We start from the raw sequence: 24,017 nt of genomic DNA, 5'->3' as shown, positions 1-24,017 counted from the left end.
TTGACATATCAGATAAGTTTTATTATTACTAATTACTATATTACATTAAACACAAATGCATATAACACAGATATTAAGCCAATGTAAAGCCTCTCTATAGACTATCACACCCCTGTCCATACCCCCTAAAAGGGATTGGACAAAAGAGCCCAGAAGAGACTGTAAAAGGTAAACTATGCACTAGCTACATGATATATAACTGTAAGTAATTTGACTAAAGATTAATATATATTACTATCAAAGAACAGTATTAAAGTTTATTGCTAAAATGCTTCCAATCCAAAATTAAAGTCGCGAAACAATTGTGCCAAGTATTCTATTTAATAACCTATGACCATATTCATACACCTTTAGTACTCTATGAAGCTCAATGTAATCCAAACAAACTACAGTTTGTGGTCATGACAAGCCATTATCATTCAATCCTATCTTCCTTACTAACGCAACCCACCCAGTCATCCCCTCTGCTCTGACAAAGTAGATGAAAGGATGAGATGTTGCTATTACTAATAGTCTTTAATGAAACCATTTATCTGAAACCAGCAGACAAAAAGCTGGACTGTTAGTTTAAAGAAGATTTAGTAAAAGATAAACTAGGCAAAGGAATGGTAGTAGCTGTTGCATGTTGAATGCCTTTGTTCCTTTTGACCAGCACTTTAAACAAGGGCAATACATAGAGAAGTTGACAAAAGCTTAGGAATTTCCTGTATAACAGAAGGGGGAAAGTTCCTTGTTTGCAAGTGAAGACTTGTGACGATTTTTCACTTTTGAGCGAAGTAAAAGATGTACCAAGATGACTGCAATGCAACTTATCCTTTCCACTTTTTTCCATTTAGTGTGTGAACAAATTAGACTAGTACCACAAACTGTTTTAAGGATGAGAACAATTTAGAGAAACTTCTTTGATGTCTAATTTATAATTTTTAGCGAAACAAACTTGGGCTTAGAAAGCATAATACTGATGGACAAAATTAGGACGTAAATAACTTGTAGCAGAGATTGGATTGGAAAAGAATCAACTTTTTACTCTATTGCTAATAAAGGTTTTAGCTTGCAATGCTATGCTTTTAAGACTCAACATATTCAAAACGGTATTGTAAATTATAGTTGAGTGAAATATAGCTTAAGTTGATGACAAAATTATTTACTAAATTCTAGCATAACAGACCTTTGCTCTCTTCCTGCCATACGTTTTCTAGTTTTTTTTGTGAAAACTGTATAAGCATTTAATATTCTATTTTGGAGAGTAATCTCAACACCCACCTCTTGTGTAGTGGAGTCAGAATCAAACTACAGGTATAGTAGAGAGCACTAAATGTATGACTTATCACTTATGACGATAATCTTAGATCCAGTAACAATACTACATTGATTACACTAACTTATTAATAATATATAATTATTATCACTTATACCATAGCAGTAAATGGCCTAACAATTAATCTAACTTGAAGATAGCAAGCTTATTTTAATGAAAAATTCATTGTTATTTATATTTTGAGTTGTAAAGCATCTACTCTATTATTGCTGAAAGCATTGAACTTATTTTGGCAATTTTTGATCAGACTTAGAGTATAACAGTATTTTAAATTCCTGCTTTTTGATTTAGATGCCTAAAATACAACAGTTTTCTCTGGAAATAAACTTAAAACTTATTTAGTTATATTACTCGTAGATTTTAAGTTCTTTCAAAACTTTCTTGCCAGAGTAATGATTATTTCTGATCAAAATAATTTATCAGGTCTTACATCTTACAAGAAGTTTTAACGATTCCAAAACTGGGATAAAAAATGCAAATATTTCAAGGCATGAATTGAAATCTAAAAGAAATTCTGTAATGCAGAACTTTTAAGAGTTCATAATTACAGAATATTTTTATATTTCACCAATTACCTTTTTAAACCTTTTTAAGTGAAAAAAATTCAAAAAAATTATAAAAAATGTGAGCGAACAGTTTTTGAATTATCAAATAACTAATTTATCATCATTAGTCATGTAAGTTTGTGCACAAGAAAACCATTCCCAGCCTCCTTAAGCATTCATGTCATCCCATAACAATGAAAACTCTAGCATTTGCATTTAATCAAGAAATTTCCAATGTTAGAGTGCACGCACTAAAACCGTGAACATTAAATAGTAGTAATTAGTACTATTTCATACAGAATCCTTTGTTTTCTATTATTTAATTATCACTATTTAGCGGTAAAAATTAGTATTTGTTTCACGGATTTAGTGTGAGCACTACTCTATCTGTTATATTGAAAGTATGCAAGCTGAATATAACCATTTTTTAAATCTCTGTTTTCGACAATTTAGAAGAAACAAAGCTGAATCTTGTTATTTTTGATGAAGATATTTACTGGAAATTTCAACATAGAGCAAACTTGGCTATTTCAAATTGAACTGATATTATTAATGGATTTCTTTTTGCGTCAAAAGTACGAGAGGTACCAAATTATTTACTTTGATCTAAAGAACTACAAAGAACAAAACGAAACAAAAAACAAAAAAAATTAAAGTATTGCCATAATTTCCTTAAGAAAAACGGTCACAATTTATTCTATCATAAAGAATCTTTCTTAAAGCTTCAATATTTACTGCCAGAGAAGACTGCAAGAACATTTCTTAATATCCTTTTCTCGATTAAAAATCAACAGCGTCAAGTATACAAGTATATATGTTTCATTTAACTTGAATTTTTCAACCCAATAAAACTTTCATGGACAATGAACATTTTTGATTATACCAAACAATAATTATCACTCTGAAGTGTTTTCTACCGTAAACTAGTTAGAAAAGCCTAAAACATTGCAGAATTGTGGGATGAAATACCCTTCAAATGTCTTTTTTAATCTTCCAGGTTTGATTGAGTCTGGAATATCAATGTTGTCTCGTTGTTTAATTGTTGTCATGATTCGTAATCTGCCAATATTTCAATATAGGTTATGGTCTTGGATATTGATGTAAACTATGTGAAGGCCTACATCATTTTTGAGACTTCGTTTCTGACGGCTGAAATAGAATGAAAGGAAAAATGGTTAGGAGAGATAAGATGGGATAATGATATATATTAATGACATATATATGTAAGGGGGGGGGGGGTAATCATGTATGTTATGACCATCCAACACACGATGTTGATCAATACTCAGCCTTCTGTTACAGGCTGATCAATGGTCAATACATGCCTAACACAATCACCAACAATTTGCTGACATTGTATATCACAAATATTACCATGGTTTAGTTCACTAAATGCAAGCAAAATATCCTTTCTCTAATTTGATAAAGCTTTTCATACTGCTATTTAGAGAAATAGATAAACAAACCAAGCAAATAGTTTGTTCAAAAGTCAGTAAATTTGTACAGGAATCTTAGGACATTTTAGTGACCATCACACAATTCACCACCATTTATACCAAGTGATAGCTAAGACAAGACTAGGTCCTTACCCTCAATGATTTCTTCTTTATATGCTTCCAGCTCTTGTCTAAAAGCAATTATAAGTTCCTACAAGACAAACAAGGGCAAGTATTAGTATTGGTTAAGGTAACCAGTTTATTTTCTATAAGAAGGTAAAAATTTGATTCCTCTTACCGATTTGAATTCCTCCAGCTGTTCATTTGTTATACTTGAGTCACTTTTACTACTGCTGCTTGTACTGTTAAATCGGCTGCTAAAACAACATTCAATATAAAAGTTTATTATATGTTCATATTACTCTTTAATTTCAAAAAGTCATGGGTTGGGATAAGTGTAGTGTGGTGTTGGTAGAGAAGAAGAGTCTGAGGAGGGGGTGGGCCTCCCCTTTCATCACCCTGCAATAGCTCTCAATCCCCCTCAATATGTGATAACCCCCCTAACTGATAGTACTGAGTTTCCTACCTTTCAGACTTATTCATTTTGACTGGAGGTGGGAAGCTTGCTTTATTTGTGTTACTAGAGAAGGATGGTGGGTTACTGGGCGTTGTTGATCGAACTGCTGTAATATTAAAAAACAAACAAGTTAATTTACAGCTAAATATTTTTGATAAAGAGAATTATTACCTTGGGTGTACATTTAACTACTTAAGACCACATCATATTTCTATCGTAATGCTTCTTAATTTGAGTCACAAACACACTTCTTTGATGTGTTTTCTCAAATGGTACTGATAAAGAAAGAAGCAATATGGAAAGACATGCTAAGAAACAGAGCAAAATTCCACCTTAGTTGAGCAGTCAGTTTAGAGAATCCGACAACAAGGTTAATATCCCTAAACCTAGAACTGACTACTGTAAGTGTAGCTTCAGCTGCAGTGGCTCTGTGTTATGGAATGGATTGTCAGTTGACTTGAGAAAGTCAAAGTCTCTCAATCATTTTAAAAAAGGACTTGACAAATTTTATTCGTTATCAGACTCCCACACGGCAAACATGTAAACCAGTTTTAATTTCAACTTATTTGAATTTAGGATGTAACTGATGTTTTTACCACGTATAAATAAAGTTTTGTCTGTCTGTCTGTTCTGTCTGTCTGTCTGTCAACTTCAGTGTATTTGAAGAAAATGTTAATACCACATTGAATAATTCTATCTTGAACAAGTTGAAGTTAAATATTTTGACTAAAGCTTTACACAGGGTGGTCTCATTGAGCTGTTCACCAAAAATTGTACATTATAATACAAGGAAACAAAAATATTGGAATACAATTACAGAGGCTACAATATATATGTGAAAATAGAAGTAATAGGTAAAATAAAAGCACTACATACAAGGAAAGGATTTTTCTTCTTGATTTACCTGTAAAATGGACATCAAAGATATATTTAAGATATTACAAATAATGAAGAATGAATGTTAAAACACAAAAATTGTAGCTAACGTTATGTGGGCCTGAATTCCCTTATTGTCTGCAGGAGATAAAAGCAGTCTGTAAAAGATTTATCTATTGTGAAGGAGGTCATGGGTTTAAATTACATCTGGAGTATTATTAACGATCTTAAATAACTGGGAAGAAGATGCTGCCATGGCGATAAGACATGCCGAGAGTTAAACTTGGTTTCAATGGTCAAAAGATTGTTTCATCCTCATTAGTGTCATGAGTTTATCAGCAATCATTAGTCCCTTTCACAGTTCTTTGCACCATCTTGAAAGGTAGCTGTGCCTTTGCATGGAAGCGAGACCAATAGTGAGCTTGCAATGATAGAGACATGTCAATAATAATAATTGTTCAAGGTATCAAAAAAGATTTCTATCATTGCAAGGCTACTTTTCAAGACAGTGCAGGAAAATGTGAAGGGGACTATTTCTTCGGCTATCATGTCAGTTGAATCAAGGAATATTTTCACAAAACTTTATATTCAAGTCTATATTATTGTACTAGAATTTATTGTTTGATGTAATAACTTACTGGTCCATTTGTACTTGGACTGTCATCTTGTTTTGCACGCCTAAAGATAAGATAGTAAACGATAGTAAACGTTATTAGATTACTCAAATGATCCATGGCCATGCTCAGTGTATGGTATGTCTGGGCAGTTATGTCTTTATGAAAACCATTCGTAAAAATTTCTATCCATGTTAAAGTGGTTGTATTTTATTATTATATTGTATCAATATAACTGGCGGAAGGGTGGAGCTCTTGGAATAATTGTGAAGTAAAACTTGCTCCAGGGCTCAGCACTGGGACCCCCAATACCTTCTGATTGGTGAAGAAACATTCTTGAAATATTTCTAGGTGCCCACGGTTTTTCGATTTGCACTGTAATACGATTGTATTTCATTATTATACTGTATCAATATAACTGCATGGGACAGTCAAGAAAAGGTTGCTCTAGGGCTCAGCACTGGGACCCCTAATAAATCACTGTCATTTAACTATCATAATACCCAGAAATATTGTAACTCTGAGCGGTTGTGATAAGCATGAATTTTCCATTTATTTCTATGGATTAAGCTGGGGGATTTTTTTACCCTACCTTGCAGCTAATTTCCTTTGCATTTCAGCCATCATATCCATACCACCTACGCCAGAGTTATTTCCACGCACAGAATTAGATCTCTCTGTTCTCACTCCACCATCACCAGAATCTCCCTGGGTAATAACAATATTAAAACAAGAGTTAAGAAAAATGGTTGCTATCATCATCATCATCACCATCATCACTATCATAAATAAGATACATACAAAAAACCGAGGAATTATTTTTAACTACCTCACTCACCTTAGATGATTTCCGTAACTTTGCAGCAGCAATCTGATCAGCCAGTGAGCCTCCTCCACCAGCACTAGGGGCAGGAGGCGCAGGTGGTGGTGGTGGGGGAGCAGGAGCACCGATACCAGGAACTGGAGGAGGCTGAGGAGGCCGAGGAGCAGCAGGACCTGATGGTGCTGGAGGAGCTGGGGGTGGTGTTGGAGCTGGTGGTGCTGCAGCTACATGCAAACAAAGAACACTGATTTAGCCAAGGTATTTAAAAGATACAATTATCATACACATATAGTTAAAATGTGGGTTCTATTGGAAGGAATGATTTTTAGTTTAAACCTAATTTTAAAAAAATGTCGGTTGAAAAAGTTTAATCATCGAAGCTTAGACTGGGGGGTATTCTGGGTAGTCTATATCCTGGGCATTTGGATCATGCTTGCATACAGACACCTGCATTAAGATTGACAAACTACTTTGTTTGGTAGCTTGAATCAATGTTATAGGGCTGCAAAACTGCAATATGCATAATATTAGCCTCATTAACTGTTTACCCAAAACACCCTTCAGTCTTAGCTTTGATGATTAAACGTTTTCAACCCCTCACGAAGTCTTTTTGATTTGCTGTATATATGTGGTACAGTATTTATTTAACAGATCAAAAACAGTTTTCCGTGTTTGATAGTCTGATCAAAACACGCAGGATGTTGAGAGAACACGAGAGGAGTGTAGGATTTGTTTTATGAAATAACAAACTCGCGAAAAGATCGAAAAAAGCAAATTCAAGTAAATTCTCCCTACCTGCCGTCTTATTCAAACTGACCAATGAGTGCGCGCGATAGATTAAAATCTGACAGTTGCAATACTCATGCGCGCTAAAATGACAATAGCGTGTTTTGATACCCTCATCAAACATGGTTTTCGACCAATCACAGCGCGCGTAGTATCCCAATTATTTTATAAAGCATATTTATTTCATTCTTGCCTCGGTTTTAATATCTTGTGAAAAAACAACAATGTTTTTGAGTGTATTGGCTACATCACACTTTAAATTTAAGGGGTTAGTTTAACCTGGGTTTTAGGTCGACATGATCATAATTAATAATGATTTATAATTATCAATAAAAATCCATTCAAGTGTGTTGTAGAAAGGGCTTTCAGAATGTTTTGAAGTAGGTGGTCATACATAAGTCTGAAGTAGCTGGCTGGAATCCAATACGAGGAAAAGAAGTTTTTTCATGAAAAAGAAAAAGTAGGCAACGGTAACTTTGAAGCGATGGGCAGAGTTTGGCCGTCCACTTTCTTATTCTGAAAGCACTATGTAGAGCTTTGCGGAAACACTTTATCTTAACACGAATTAATGCAGGTGCAAATAAACTATGGTCATTGTCGTTTTCATTGATAGTACTGCTACTAACAGTGTTATTATAATTATAAAATACTTTCAGCTTACACTTTACCACCACTTATTCGCACGGATACAAGTTAAACAAATAATATTATTCTCTAGGGAATGACGTGGTCTGAAATGGATAGACATTGCACCAAGACGAAATTAGGCTTATCAAGGTGCTAATTATATGACAAATAAAAGTATAGAAGTAAACAGCCTACTTTTATAAGATGGCAAACATGGAAATGAGAAACACTCTTGTCACAGTATTATATTATAATACTATTGCATTTCTGTGTGATATCATATTGTGTAGTTCCAGAAATTATCCATACCCACCCTAAAGAGGATTTGGAATTACCGAAGGGTTGGGGGGGGTCAGAGAAAGAACAAAAATTACAGAGTTTGTATGGAAGAAAGTTGGAATTTCCGGGGGTAGGGAGTGTCTTAAGAAAATTCCTCCGTGAGGGGGTATGGATAATTTTTGGAACCACACAATGATATAACATAATATTGACGTTATACTTTCAAAAAATATATATTTGTTGGATGATAGCCATCAATTGTGCTCTTCTTAGGAATATTTCAACCATAAACAGAGATCGATACCAGTAATGATATGAAACCACAGCAGAACACAAAATAGTTTACGATCCCAATCACAGAAAAAAATTATTCATAAAAAGTAAAAATTAGGAGTAAAAAGACTAAGAATTGAAATCAAAATTATCATTTAGAAATGGAACTTATTTTATATCTAGAAACACATGTAGAACTGGATCCTTCACTGGTAGATATTCAGAGAAATATTTGGAAGAGAATGTGATTCAACAGTTGTCTACAGTAAAGTGAAACATCTGGTCTAAACCACACTAGCACCAACGAAAGAAGAATTAGTTATATTAGCTTAATTCACATTTACATGGAAATTTATTTAAGAAGGACAAATTAATTCACTATAAAATAGTGCTGCTTTAGATTTTAAAACAGGAGCACAAGAACAAAACTGCAATAAAAGATAGTACTAAAATCTAGAATAATTCTTATAGTGAAAATTGAAAAAAAGCCTGAAATTTCTTAAGGAAAAAAATAAAGAAAAAATAATCATTTTTCAGGAAATCAAAAGGAATTATTCAAAATATAAATCAGTGATGTACAAAATTAATGGGCAAATTCAAAACAGGAGAATTATATTTCCGTGCATTGCAAAACAGGAAAACTCAAACCAAAATAATTATGGAAATTATGAGGGAGATATTTGATTATTCTTACTCAGTCTGCTGTAGTCCATTCCACAATATGGGCACTGCTCTTTGAACTTTGGATAATGTCTCAGAGACCGATTCCAATTGTGTTTAGCCGAAACAGGGCTGACAAAGGTAGAAAATGTGTTTCGTCGTCCCAAACTCATAATAAAATCTTGTTTTTAACAAAAAAAGATCAAACAATCTTTTGGTCCTCTAGATGTGTTTTAAGCCTTAGTTTCAATGTTTTAAAAAGAAAGTATAAGCTGTCGTAAAAGGTATCGTGATTGGATGTGTGGTAGTTGGTATTAGCATAAATAATCGTGACATATCAGTCTACAATAATAAAAATCTCAAAGGAGGATATTGTTTCACTACCACAGCTATTTCCTTACTTTAGAGGTTTCATTTTTAGTTCAAAGCTGATTCATTATTTCAACTGGCATAACATTTCAATACTACTAGGACTTGATATATTGGAATTAAGATTAAAAATCAGGAATGTCTGTTTTAAGTTCAAGGTGCCAAAATTTTTAACAGTGGTTAAATGACTTAATCCATGAAATAGTAAGGTAAGAGAGGCTAGTTATTACCATTGTTTTATTTTGTGTCTTTTTGACTACTGCACGCTAGCCAGTAATTTTTGTTTCACAGGTTGAGCAAAATCTGTAAAATCGTTTGTACACTCTAATGTACAAAAAATACTAGTCTGTCTAAGAATAATACTATTGTATTATATTTAACCTGTGAAACAATATATGATAGTCAATGTCTAATATGAAAACAAAGAAAACAATAAACAATCAGTATCTATCAGATACAGGTAGGGTCATGACAGGTTGTGGGTAGGATATCTGTAGGTTAAGTGTGTGCTGTTGGCCGGTGGTGTGTGGCAACAACCTACCAACATTTTGGGGTCGTATACTTGTATATTACAGGTTAAATGGAAGCACTATTATAATGAAGGTTCAGTTAACTATAGGTCTACCTCTTGCAGGATATTTCCAATTAAGCTCAACTTGGAAGACAAAACAAAAGAACTCTACTCTCCTTGAAATCGATATTCATTGTTTTGTCCTCTGAATTGAGCTGCTTTAATTTGGGAATCGATAAAAGGAGTCTATAAATGTAGCTAGAGATAAGATTATTATTATAAACAATTCCAATTTTTTGATCAAAATGTAAAATCTTCTTTGGACAATTAATTAACTTCCTTTATAATAGCAAGGAGAAGATAATATTTCATCACTTTAATTAAGAGTAATAGGTATAGGAATAATGAGTTTGAATACTAAACCTAGGTTCATGTTAAAATTGTTGTGAAAAATTATAAAGGTCTTATGCTTATGGAAAGAGATATGAAAATAATTATACTAAACACTGATGTGGCCAATACTACGTTTTACAGTTCCATTCAGTGACCATGAATCATAGTTCCAAGCTGCCGCTGGAGTTGCCGTGCATGATAAACTATAGTTTTTCTATGCACGCTAACTCCACCCTCAACATGAAACTATTATTCCTGGTCACTGAATGGAACTGTAAAATGGAATATTACTTTTTTTTAAGTATAAAATATATAATTTAACTTGCCCTTAATATTTCATTCTTATAATCAATAGAGTATAAACAATAAGCCCATAAAATATATTACTATATTTACCATCAATTAGACACGTTATGGAATTGTGAATTTCAAAGAAGGTAGAAAATATCTGAGCAATACATGTGTAGTGAACAAGATTAGAAACTTCATGTAGTAATTGTTTATAGTAATAACGATTGAACATGTTTCATGTTCTTACTCTATGCAGTATTTGTTTATCTATGATAAATCAGCTTCAATATCTAGTGAATAAATTATTTATAATACACAAGCCTTTGATTACTTACATTGGATAGGAGAAGTAGGTCCAACCGACGATGCTACGGACAACTGACTTGACTGTAGAATAAGAAAACATTTTTAACAGGATTAATCGTTCAATTAGGAAATCCATTAAGAAATATATCTGGCACTCGTACTAAAATTTTGAGGGGAAAAAACATTACTTTGGGACAATATTTCTAAACATTTAACATAATAATGAAATAATGGAATAATAAAGTCAAAAAGATTGAACGCATAAATGGATACGGAAATCAAATAAGTTAAAAACATGATAAAGTTGAAGCAAAACAACATGTACTTAAAACTTAGTCATTCATTGCCTGAAGAAACCATTCTTTTCACTTGATATTATGATACACTAAACACTCTCTAATCTAATTCTTTAAAATTATTTTTCAGGAATTATTACCGCTTGTGTTTTACTTTAAAATTTACCTATGAGCTCAAAGCAAGACTGTTATTTTACAGGGCTCAGGATTCTTCCAGGAGGAAAAGATTATGGTAATCAACCCCCCTAAAGATTAAAGCTACTTGAAATTCTTCAAAATATGTAGTACATCTCTCAACAAGATCTCCTTATCAATCTTACATTTCCACATGGCTATCAAGATGGGAGTTCAAAATTGAACTACTAATGTCCTTAAGAAGATTCAATTCCAGTCGTTAAATATCTAAATCTTTTTTAAGCATTTTCCTACCATAAAAGTCTGTGTTGAGGTAAAAGTAGCCATGGTTGAGAGACAATGATTAACTAAAAATTATTCTTAAGTTAATGAAGGTAAAGAAGGAACTAGAAAACATCTGTGAAAAGGGAAAGTGAGCTGACTAAGGGGTGATAATGTCAGGGTGAACAATTAACTTGGTGTAATCATTGTGAAGGAGTTGTCATCCATAACCTTCAGAGAGCACATTCTGGGGATTCCAGAGCACCTCACACAATAGTCACAACACTAATAGCAGCTATGAATGATTGAATCCAAATAAAAACAGATTGATGGTAAATAAACTAACAAAGAAATTTAATATTGTTTGAAATAATATATATATATATATATATATATATTATATAGCCAAATTATATATTTGGCTATCATGATAAAATTGTGTTATTTACACAAAACAGAGGAAAAGGAATGTCAGTGTGTTTGTCTGTGATGTCTTATAACGATATATAATAGATGGAAGTGATTTATAAGGAATGTGAGTAATATATGGGTGTGGGAAAGTGATTATTGTATACACAGGAAGGAGTCCGGATGATAAGAAAAAACGTGGTTAAAACTAAATAATGATGGCTTGAATAAGCATGTGGGTCATTTGGATGAATCTAGAAATGTGTCCTGCTGAGAACGGGCCTGGGGTGTTGTACATGTACCTCTATATTCAATAGCCTTTGTCTGTCTGTCTAACTATCTGGCTTTAGTCAATTTACCTTTCTGTTTGTGTATGTCTGTCTGTCAGTTTATCACATGTGTGTGTCTGTTTAGGTTTTTTTCTGTCTGTCAATCTACCTTTATGTTTGTCTGTCTTTCTGTCTGTCTGTCCATGTCTGTCTGTCTGTGTCTGTCTGTTTGTGTCTGTCTGTTTGTGTCTGTCTGTCTGTGTTTGTCTGTCTGTTTGTTTCTGTCTGTCTGTGTCTGTCTGTCTGTTTGTGTCTGTCTGTCTGTTTGTTTCTGTCTGTCTGTGTCTGTCTGTCTGTTTGTGTCTGTCTGTTTGTGTCTGTCTGTCTGTTTGTCATTGTGTCTGTCCTGAAATTTATTTTCTCTCTGCCAAGATCTATCTTTCTGTGTATGTCTGTGTCTGTCTGTCTGTCCGTTTGCCTGTCTGACAGTTTGTCTCATGTACCTGTCTGTCAGTATTTATGTCTATCTGCCTACTTTTGTGCTTGCATCAACCAGCTTGTGTCCGTCTGTCTCTTGCACTTGTTCTAATAATTGTCTGTCTGTCTGTCAGTTTCCTTGTCTGTCTTACTGTTCTCGTTCTGACTGTCTGTCTCTTGTGTCTGTTCTGATTGTCTGTCTGTCATAACTGTGCATCACTACCCCCACAACAATTTAAAATCTTAGTTTTTAAAAACTTACGCTGGGGCTTTCTGTTTCTGATCCACCTCCAGATCCCTGTGTATCGTACTGTGGTCTGAACGGTCTGTCTTGTGCACCACCTGTTGCCACTCGACTTCTTGAATAGTTATCATGAGAATCATAATCAGCAGCTTGTCGTTGGCGAATATGAGCTGCCATGTCTTCCTGCCCTCCAGCTGGTCCATTACTTACTGAGTCCTGGTAGTACTGGTATGATTGTGGTGCTGCTGCCGAAGCTATATAAGAGATCAGACATTTTCTGTTTAGTATTAGAACAATTTTGTGCTCCTGTGACCTAGATACCCACAACTGGGGTCCCAATACATTTAATCCAATTTGTCCAGATACCATGCTGTTGCCTTCAAACTATAGTTTCATTTGGGTCAGTGTGTATACATTTATTGTATTGACAAAAAAAAGGCTTGACTTGAAACAACTGTTTGAATACAATAGAGCGTACGGGTAACTCCGATATCTGCTGTTTTTGTTAATCAAATTTATATCAGGGCTAAAAACAAGAGCTGGTGAGTCCACTAGCTTTAACTTGGTTATACTTTATTTCTGGCTCAAAGATATTGCTCAAAATGACCAGCATGGCAAAGATTTGATTAACCAAGTTCCAATTTGTAGACGGCTATTGTCCAATAACCGGCCATTATTTTTAGCCCTTCAAAATATCCGTTCGAGGTATTGATACTCCAGTTTGGAGATCTCTGTTGCTCAGAATTAGCCTCAATTTTGTGGAGAAAATTCATGCGTTCCAGTGAAGGTCCGTGGAATTTTAAAGCATTAGTATATTGAAGTTGTGCATTGTTGTGCATTCTTTACTTTGACAATGGTATTTGTGAATGCTTGGGTGCTGATTTGAGGCTAACCCTGAGTAAATGAGTCAATCAAGGAGCTTAGTGGTAATTTGGAACTCAAAACTGGTCAATACGTAAACAGTGGAGTAACTAGGGGTCTTGCAGGGGAGGTGCACAGGCATGATTTGCAGAACCGGGAAAAAAAAACAAAAAAAAAACAGAACAAAATAAAAAACAAGGGAATAATGGATGAGTGATTCTTAAAAATGCTACAATATGCAGATGGAAAGTGGTCTTCATTTAATCAAAAAACATTTACATGCAATTTTAAAGTAAAAGGAGATAGATGAGCAGACCTTAAGCTCTTATGGGGGGATTGTACGTGCTCCCTGTGCTCCCCCCTGGTTACGGCCCTGATAAAGTTTTATGAAATTCATATTTTGTTTTGGGTTTGTTTCAGCAGTGTTGTCCATCGCATAGCTTTGGAAAACCAAAGCAATTATTATTATTGCAGATACAGGGTGAGGTTGTAGGGTGCCTGTGCATCCCCCTTTCTAGCTTAGGCTCGCTAAAATGGTGCATAGATCTTCATAATTTTGTGAATCCCAGATATGCCCATGCAATGCATTTCATCATAGATGAACTATTCGTGTTTAAAAAGACCGGTAACGTCACTAGAATTGTCAAAAGTTCTAACCTGCACTGGTTGCTTCTTTAAGTGATACTAGAGCTTCTCGTACAGCTTGTCCAAACATCTCGGCATCATCTCGGCTTTGGAAATTTAACCCATAAACTTGCCGTTGATCACGCCATTGGTGGAAGGTTGGAGTAGCTTCATTGTACTTTAGACCACGAGCCAAAGCACAGTTTATGACCACCTTTGCAAAAGAAGAACTCCCAAAATTAATGCTTCAATTTAAAAGAAGTTGTTAGAAGTAAGAATAGCTTCCTTCCACATTTTCATTCCCACTCTTTTTCAATGTTTTCTTCATTCATTCTTTTGATTCACGCACAACAATAATTCCACTCATTCATTCATTCATCAATTCATTCCCTTTGTCAGTCTACTCATTTCATTACCTCTTCCAATCTTAATTTAATCAATACTTTTCTAATGTGTGCCATTATTTCCTTTATCCATTGTTTATCATTCTTTATCATTTAATTCTGCAAAGAACATGCGTGATACGGAAAAAGACCATGCCTTATATGAGGCCGTATCAGCACTTCTCATCTGCTCGCGCTGGTTACGATAGGGTTTAGACAGAGTTTGAGCACTTCTTTGCAGAATAAATGATAAACAACTTATCAGTCGGCTAAGCGTCTGACAAAGCTTTGCATTTTTATTACTCTTGTATACACTTGTATGCTCCATGACTCGTAAAAATACACAGCCGTATCAGATGCTTAGCCGACTGATAACCTCTATTAATTTTTTTAATGTTCACATGTTCATATTTTATTTTCAACTATCCATTTATCCATTCAATATTACACATAATTTCACTTATTCAACAGCATACAACACACCATTAGCATAATATTTTCCCATTTCAGACCACATGTCATTCTCTTAAGAAAAAGATGGTTTGTTTGAGTTGTATCCATATTCATGTGTCTTCTTATGTGCAACCGTTTAAACAAAGAAATAATACTCTAGAAATGACAGTGGTCTGAAATGGAAATACAGTACATTACACTAGAAATCTATTAACAAGACAGTGTTAGTCAAATCCAACTAGTAGTCTATCATCAATGCTGCGTTCTGATTGGATGAGCGACTACTTCTGATTGGATGAGCTACTACTATACTAGCCAAGAACTTATATGTATATACTAAGCAAGAAGTACCAGCTTTGAAAACCAAAACATTAAATAATTTAACTTTAATTCAAAACTTGTTTGCATCTTGTTTCTTATGTGTCTGTCCTCTTAGAGCGGATGCAATTAAACCGTGAAATAAAAACAAACTAAATACTGACAAATAGTATCTATTTAGTGACTAATAGCTGCTAGCACTCAACCAGAACATACATCACACAAAGACAAATCTTTTGTTTAATCAATGTTCTGGTTGAGCAATAGTGACTATTAGTCACTAAATAGATATTGTCAGTATTTACTTTATTTTTATTTCACAGTTTAATTGCATCCGCTCTATTGACGATAAATTGCGTCATTAAATTGTCAAAGTAGCATGGATCCACAAGGCATATCGAAATTTATTGTCAATAAGAAGACAGACACAAAAAACTGATGTCTATTTGTTTTTTACGATAACAAAAACGATAAAAACTTCTCATTTTTAGCAATCAAAACAAACAAATGGAAAGAGCACGTGCTTGTTGACGTCAGCTTTATCTGTCTGCCCTCTTATTGATGATAAAAAAAGCCAATCATCGTGCGAGAAATTTGTAAGTTATTGTAAAATATATATTTGATGTACTAGTTGGATTTGACTAAAACAACCTTTTTCCTTAGGCTCAAGGACTAATTGCTAATCACTTACAGCATGGTCGTTAACTTTTCGTCCAACTATTCTAAATGTATTATTGACTGGGTGGTGGTATACGTTTACTCTTGATAATCCCTGTGATCCCCCAGATGGTTGCCATTGTTTTTTTTCATTGTCATACAGCATTACAGAAGCCCTTGCTTGGGCTACACTGTGTTCACTACAACAAAAAAGATCGTTTATTAAAACTTAAAAGTAGTAAATGCATTAACACATCCAAGTCCAACATCCAAGTCTAACCTCGGTTTGGAACCATTGTTTTGTGGTCACTCAAGCAAATTAGGGATAGGTCTATTCAGGATCAAAAAAGCTCCCTACCCTCCTACCCCCGGGATAGATGACATAATATAGATGCCTTCAGGCAATTTTAGACAGTGATCAACAAAACTCCCAACCCTCCTACCCCCGGGATAGATGACATAATATAGATGCCTTCAGGCAATTTTAGACAGTGATCAACAAAGCTCCCTACCCTCCTACCCCCAGTACAGATGACATAATATAGATGCCTTCAGGAAATTTTAGACATTGATCAACAAAACTCCCAACCCTCCTACCCCCGGGATAGATGACATAATATAGATGCCTTCAGGCAATTTTAGACAGTGATCAAAAAAGCTCCCTACCCTCCTACCCCCAGTACAGATGACATAATATAGATGCCTTCAGGAAATTTTATACAGTGATCAACAAAACTCCCAACTCTCCTACCCCCGGGATAGATGACATAATATAGATGCCTTTGGGCAATTTTAGACAGTGATCAACAAAACTCCCAACCCTCCTACCCCCGGGATAGATGACATAATATAGATGCCTTCAGGCAATTTTAGACAGTGATCAACAAAACTCCCTACCCTCCTACCCCCGGGATAGATGACATGATATATGGATGCCTTCAGGCAATTTTATACACTGATCATCAAAACTCCCAACTCTCCTACCCCCGGGATAGATGACATAATATAGATGCCTTTGGGCAATTTTAGACAGTGATCAACAAAACTCCCTACCCTCCTACCCCCGGGATAGATGACATAATATAGATGCCTTTGGGCAATTTTAGACAGTGATCAACAAAACTCCCTACCCTCTTACCCCCGGGATAGATGACATAATATAGATGCCTTTGGGCAATTTTAGACAGTGATCAACAAAACTCCCTACCCTCCTACCCCCGGGATAGATGACATAATATAGATGCCTTTGGGCAATTTTAGACAGTGATCAACAAAACTCCCTACCCTCCTACCCCCGGGATAGATGACATAATATAGATGCCTTTGGGCAATTTTAGACAGTGATCAACAAAGCTCCCAACTCTCCTACATAATGAATGCCTTCAGGCCAGTGAACAACAAGATGTAATTACATGTGTTTAGTCCAATTAAATAGAACATGTGGGTTCTCTTTGGTCTAGACAAAACAACAAAAATTACATGTAAAATTGATAAGAACTGGAAAACAGACAGCTGAAAAAACCTCTTGTTTTGGAAAAGTCAAGTTCAGATTCAGGCCAGCTTAGTAGTTTATGATATGCTAATGTAATAAACTTGTGCTTCAATTGTGTAATAGTTGAAGTTTATCTAAAAATGGCTATTATAAGCAGGTCACACAATTTTTTGGTTGAATGCTTTTCATATCAATGTTATCTCAATTGGATGCTAGCATGACATTACTATATATTTGATTCACCCGAAAAAGGAGCTTATTTTCTCATAATACACTCAACAAAATTACTCAATTCTGATTGGACAAAAGGAGTACAATTAAATCCCAAATTGTACTCTGTAGAGTCCCAATTAAGTTGCTCAATGTTGTTGAGTGTATTATAAACAAAACATTGTGCAATCTTTTTGTACAAATCTGAATTCATAGATACTTGTGATCATGTTTTGTAAGATCTCAAATTTAACTCACTAAAGCCTTGTCCAATTTTGAAAAATGTCAAAACACTACCTGTACCTATAAATTTGGAATTGTACTCGAGATTGTGCGATTTCCTATACAAATTTGTCACATTAGCAATTGCATTGGCACTGCAGAGTTTTGTCAAAATTGCCCTTAAACTACGAAGATATAAATTTTTCTAAACTAAGCATTTTTGAAATGAATGTAATGTAGATGCGCATCTTATAAGAGCCATTACTGACAAATCCTTTTTGTTCTTTATGTTATTCTTTTCCTGAGACATTTAGCTTGGAAGCAATATGATCTGATGTTTGTCAAGCCTTAAGTATATGGTGTGTAGTTACCCTCTAGACCAACATGAACCAGTAGTGCAAGAAAGAGAATCAAGAAATATGACAAAAGTTATATGTAAACACAGTGTAATAGAATAACAATAATAATCTCTTTAGTCTCTTTAATCTCTGCAGTCATACATGTGTGATGTTTTCAATGCTTTCAGAAAAGACAAGTCAGGAATACAAAGATGGTACGACAATAAAAGTAGCATAGAAGAATCACACTTCATGATTTCTATTTTTTCTTTATAGCTTTGTGAATAATCTATATGACTAGGGATATTTCAGTTTATACAGTGTATTGCTGATGGCCACTTTTAGCTTCATAGCTGACCTCTTGACAGGAGTTTTATACAGAACTCTAAAGTCCTCATTAGTTTTCAAGAGCGAAATTTACTCAATGGTAAATCTCTTAATCAGAAATTAGCAGTTACTACTCTAATCATACTCTATAAATAATTCAATCCTGATAACCTTCACTATCATTTTCTAACATGTCAATCAACTGATTTCCAAAAATATCACACAGTGGAAAAACAAATACACACACACTGTATATACACACACACTGTATATACATATAAATTAAGAATTATACTACAGCTAATAAGTAATGTCTTAACAATCAAAACTGTTGCTAGGACCCTGTTGCTAAGCATTCAAGAAGCAATCTTACAATCTTAGAAGATTTGTAAGTAAGATAATCTTTAAAAATCAGAGAATAAAATTGCAATTATCAAAACTTTCTAAAGAATTGTGGATTTTTAGATTGGTGTAAACAAATAGACTACACTTTGACCTCTTGATGACGTCACTCACAAAAGATCCCAAAACTGAAATACACATACACACTCTCTAAATATAATCTTATATCTCTAAAATGATTAATAACATCAAAATAAACTACTAATAGTATTGGTGGTGATTATAATTTAGTAAAAAGGTTGATTATAAATGACATCAATTGATTATTTTCTTAGAATTAAGAAACAGAAACAAAACACATGCATGAGAATGCTAGGAATGAAAAGCAGAGCAGAGGAATGACGAGAAACATATTGAACTCTATCATGTCAACGTCAGTTTAATAGGAAATATGAGATACAGGGTTATCCTAATCTTTTTCGAATAGTCATTTGACTTCTCAAAGTTACATGACCTTTGAATATCAACTGCAACACTGGGAGTTTTGATTTAAATTTCTGAATTACGACTTGTGTAATTACAGCTCTACAATCTCTAACTGGGATGATATATCTTTTTGGAGTATTCTTTTTCATTTAGCACATATTGGTAAAATAGGCCAATCTCCTAATGCTGCTAGAAGTCCTAGAAAGACTCAAGATTAGATCTCTTATCTTAGGACTGAAGCAACAAAATACCCCAAATTCAAAGCCCTGATCTTCAAAACTCTCTATTCTTCATATATCTTTGCAATATGTTTGATACATTATAATTCTAAACCTAGATTTTTTGCTAAAAGACACATTTTCCTTTAGGAATAATTTATAGAATTATCTATTTATAAACTTTTTTGCTTTTGCAAACATGCATACATGAAAATCATTTGAATACATACCTTGAAACTAAACTAAAGTTTATTTTTGGAGCAATCTTTAGAGTAATTGTTGATTAATAGCTCTATATTACTTACAAAGTTGTAAAGAACACAAGATAAGCTTGCAAACTTAAAAGCTGCAAAAATATTCCCTCGAATAGGAGACAGATGCTAATAATAAAAAGATAAATTGGAACTCTTTGTAAAGATAATTACAGCAAATTAATACTCCTACATCAAGAAGCTCTAAAAGGTTTATTGCGCAAGTAAGACAGACCTCGACAGGATTTAATGCTAGATGTCAATAAAGAATAATGTTTTAAAGCGATTTGAAATGCATGTCATTCTCATATCAATTATGCAAACTTTTTTGACAATGTTTTATAAACAGGAAAACTCAATCACTAGCTGCATACACCAGAGTAAAGGTAATAAATTATTATCATTGCATAGGTATTAGTGGTGGAACGACTTTATACAAATCAACAAAATAAGAAAATTGGGTTTTGGAGAAATTTTAATTTATAATTTTCAAACTTGAAAATATTTACTGCTTAACTATAAGCAATAGTCCCATCATTACCATAGCTGGGTTAGTAAATGTCATACCAGTGTCGTACCACTATAAATAAAGTCCCACAGTTCAACTAAGAGGTTTGCTTTTCATATCGTTAAAGCATTAACAGGTATATAGTTTAAGTATTTTGAAATAAGTTGATCGTGTGAGCTGACAGGACAAATTACTTTTGCAAAACACTGCTGTGATTGTGGCAGCAAGAACTTCAAAATACCCTTGTAATGACCAAAACACTTTATATATAGGGCTAATAAATTCAGTAACAAAATCGTGCAACCTATTGAAATATTATGTGTACAGGTCACTGTAGGTGATAATTAGAAGCGAATAAAAGTAGCCTAAATAAGAAGTCCAAATTGGATAAGCAAGAAATAAATTTGATGTACTGTAAAACTGCATTATTGATGGTAAAATCTTCAAGCAAAGGTGATGGGAATATTTTGTGAAATATTCTAAAAATATACCCAAGCTATATAAGCAAGGTAGATTTTTTTGTGAATGTTGGTTTTGATGTTCAAAGGAAAATATGCTCATTATGAATTCCAATACTTTTAAACCAATGGGGGAAATTTTGTCCCAGTAATAGTTGTAGCAATATGTACGTTTTTATTATGATTTGATGGATGGTTATATCGAAAAATGTGCCGAAAATAAAAAAAAAATGCTCTTCATAGAGCAACAACGACAGAGTTATAGAATATAGAAATATAGATTAGATAAAAACTATGCAACAGAGTACAAGCTACGTGTATTTGGAAGGAAATGTTCTACATGGATGATTTTGGCTAATATGAAAGAAGGATGCCTGATCTTGTCAAAAGGAAGGATTTCCAACAAAAACAATTCAACAGCAAAACCAAACACTCCGTAATCCAAGATCCAGTAGTGTCGCAAAACTTGATTAACTCAAGGATTTGGAAATATTTATAAACAATGTGAGTCCGTTCTTGTCCGGAGCAATGATTCTCGAATGAGTAATACTAACTTGGAACGGCCCCCGGAAAAGAGAATAAATCTCTCTACATGAGAAAGATTTATTTTTAGATGATGACTACAAAATATTTCACTTTTTCAAGCCGAATTCTTCGCGATTCACAAGGAAATTAGAAAATTCACTCAACGCTCAATCACTTATTTCGTGTTCTACAAATTAAGAGATAACTTTAGACATGGAAATAATCCCATAAACGTAGATTGTTTGAAATTATAGATAAATAAAATAAGTCAGTCAGGCTATTTACTTCCTTACTTTTGGTAAAAACAATTACTTGTATTTCGATTTTTAAAAGAACCAAAATTAAACTCAAAGGTTTGATATTTGTGTAGTTGAGAGAGAGAGTTCCTTCATGTACGACAAATGCTGCCATCTTGGAAACTCTAAAAATATCTAAAGTAGTAGTCAAAAGCCGCTGTAGAATGAAAAGAAACCGTAGCTGTGTAGTAAAGTAGTTGTGTAAAATTCGATTGGCCTGAAAATGAAGCTATCAAAGAGGTTTTTGATTACATTTTGCGTTAGACAACAAAAACCCTAGTTAAGCCTAAAATCGATTGAAAATACCCCTTCGTTAAAGGACTTACCTCATGATATTTGGTTCTTTGTGACGCTAGAGGCTTTCGATTGTATCTCAGGCGTCCTTCCAAGGGGGAAGAAGACCTCTTTCAGTAGAAGAATGTGTAGAAAATGCAATAATATTGGCTTGCCGCACCCTCTGTTACCACGAGTTTGCTTGCTCGAACGCTCAAAAACACAGCTTTTCTTCTTTGAATGCTCGTTTTTTTCTCCAGAACAGGAAGTGAGCTATTCATCTGATGAAACTAGGACACCCTGAGTTGACTTCCGAGCAGTTCTTGGACAGTGAAAGTGTCCTGATTCCGTGAGAGTGGTTTACCGGATATGCACACCTAGTCAGCTATGAAGCCGCCATTACTTTGACACTGACGTCACAACACTCGACTCGACCTCAGTCTTCCCTGAGTTCTCTACGTCAAACGTCCTTAGAATCTATCTTTCAATTGGCTCCGACTTCTAAACGAAAACTTAACATGGGTCCACTTAATTATACGAAATATCAACTTATTGATTCACATTTGCGAATTATTATTAAATTTCCTATAACCTCAAAGAGAATAAGAAGAATTATTACCCTCTTGAAGCTCTTAGAACTTGCTATGGGAATTGATAGCTTGATCTCCTTGAGCCAATCAGATTGGGTCTTGTAATGAGGTAAGATAATAACAAGTAGGACCACCTGCAGGACATGCAGTTTTATTCTCTAACGTATTGCACAATATCGAACAGAAAAGCCTCATTTTTTTCAATGAATAAATAGTTATATTTGAGTTAAAATCTTCGTTCCTTAACAATAAATAAAAAAAATAGAAAAGTTTTCATTCAGAATTAACTTTTTAATTGAAAAATAAAAAAATAAAAAAATAAAGTTCAAAACACTAGGAGGGTGAATAAGCAAAAATTCTAGTAGATAACGAAATGTCGAAAAACACCTGAATACACCTACACACTACTCATGCTCCTTGGGACCGGCTTTCACTCTCAGTTTTTTATTTCATTATTTGCGGTATTTATATCTCCCCGTAATATTTTTCGGTCCCGATATACTAACAAATATATTACTAATATATAACACTGATCAGATAGTATCATACTAACAAATATTAATAATAACACTGATTAATATCCTCAAAACATTTTATGAACAAACATTTTTATACGAATTTACCTGAAAAAAATAAAATAACAAAAAATGAAATGAAAAGAGGGTGTATGGTGACGACAAGGGTGGGTCACACGATTTTGACGTTCTTAAAAGAGGTGGGCTCTCGCGGCTATTCTCTTCAGTAACTACGACTTTCCGCCCTCAAGAACTGCGATAAACCAACAGCACAAATATCACTTAATGAGCGAAATTTTAGAAAAATATATAGATAATATTAACAAAACAAAAAATTATCTTTAACACGCGGGTACTCAATCGGGATTAGATCCTCTCAAGCCACTTGCAACTAAGCTAAAATCACCATGGCGTGCGGCGGTAGCAGTACCAAAACTTGAAATTTGTTTAGCCCCGATCCCTCCGATTTAATAACACTAGTTTTCAGACAGACAGTAAGCTTATTGAATAGTGCTCGTGAGAAGTAAGAGTGAGTGCATCTTTCTTTTCCGGTATATTGCCTTTTGGTGCAAGCGGGGAGAACCCCCTGGACGCCATAATCATGTGAACAGTGGGTGACGGTGTGGTATTGGGGTATTTGGAAAATTAAGTCTGATGGCTGTCCAAATCCATCTGGACCCTTTTCTCAAGATCAAACACCACTGCGCACGAGTCTATTGAGAGAAGAAAAATAAAATTCCCAAAAAAAGTGCGTGACTACGATTCAAAGAAAATAATGTTGACTTGCTTCTTGACAACTTCATCTCAAGTGTAAATTGATTCCTATCATGGGTTACGTTTTGTCCAGGCAAGTATCGAACGAAAATAGAAAAATCGATAAATAAACCGATAGCTAA

The 24,017-nt window shown here is 34.2% G+C and overlaps 1 protein-coding gene and 1 long non-coding RNA gene across 3 annotated transcripts; one reads left to right on the top strand and one right to left on the bottom strand.

Annotated features, from left to right (window-relative positions):
- LOC116299325 (uncharacterized) lies at nt 1-22,427 on the bottom strand. Of its 2 annotated transcripts, none has more exons than XM_031707963.2 (13): nt 22,070-22,427; nt 16,105-16,270; nt 14,293-14,473; nt 12,793-13,028; nt 10,714-10,765; nt 6,205-6,413; nt 5,959-6,074; nt 5,391-5,430; nt 4,753-4,780; nt 3,886-3,982; nt 3,598-3,676; nt 3,453-3,510; nt 1-3,012 (listed from the first exon to the last, which is right to left on the bottom strand). In XM_031707963.2, exons 1-13 carry the CDS (start codon nt 22,072-22,074, stop codon nt 2,981-2,983), a joined length of 1,299 nt encoding a protein of 432 aa, XP_031563823.1. In that variant the 5' UTR covers nt 22,075-22,427; the 3' UTR covers nt 1-2,980. The 2 variants fall into 2 exon arrangements, with proteins under 2 accessions (XP_031563823.1, XP_031563825.1); XM_031707965.2 differs by having other exon boundaries at nt 3,598-3,673.
- LOC116299326 (uncharacterized) lies at nt 9,214-15,492 on the top strand. The gene is made up of 3 exons (XR_004197456.1): nt 9,214-9,392; nt 11,111-11,212; nt 12,825-15,492. It is a non-coding gene; the product is annotated as an uncharacterized LOC116299326 (long non-coding RNA).
- Nucleotides 22,428-24,017: the final 1,590 nt, after the last annotated feature.

This window comes from Actinia tenebrosa, unplaced genomic scaffold, assembly GCF_029948245.1.
Source record: "Actinia tenebrosa isolate PJP-AT-01 unplaced genomic scaffold, QUT_ActTen_1.0 PGA_scaffold8__29_contigs__length_14323225, whole genome shotgun sequence".
NCBI classification, from domain to species: domain Eukaryota; kingdom Metazoa; phylum Cnidaria; class Anthozoa; order Actiniaria; family Actiniidae; genus Actinia; species Actinia tenebrosa.
Note: the sequence above shows the minus strand (reverse complement) of the source record. Positions and strands in the feature narration are given on the sequence as shown.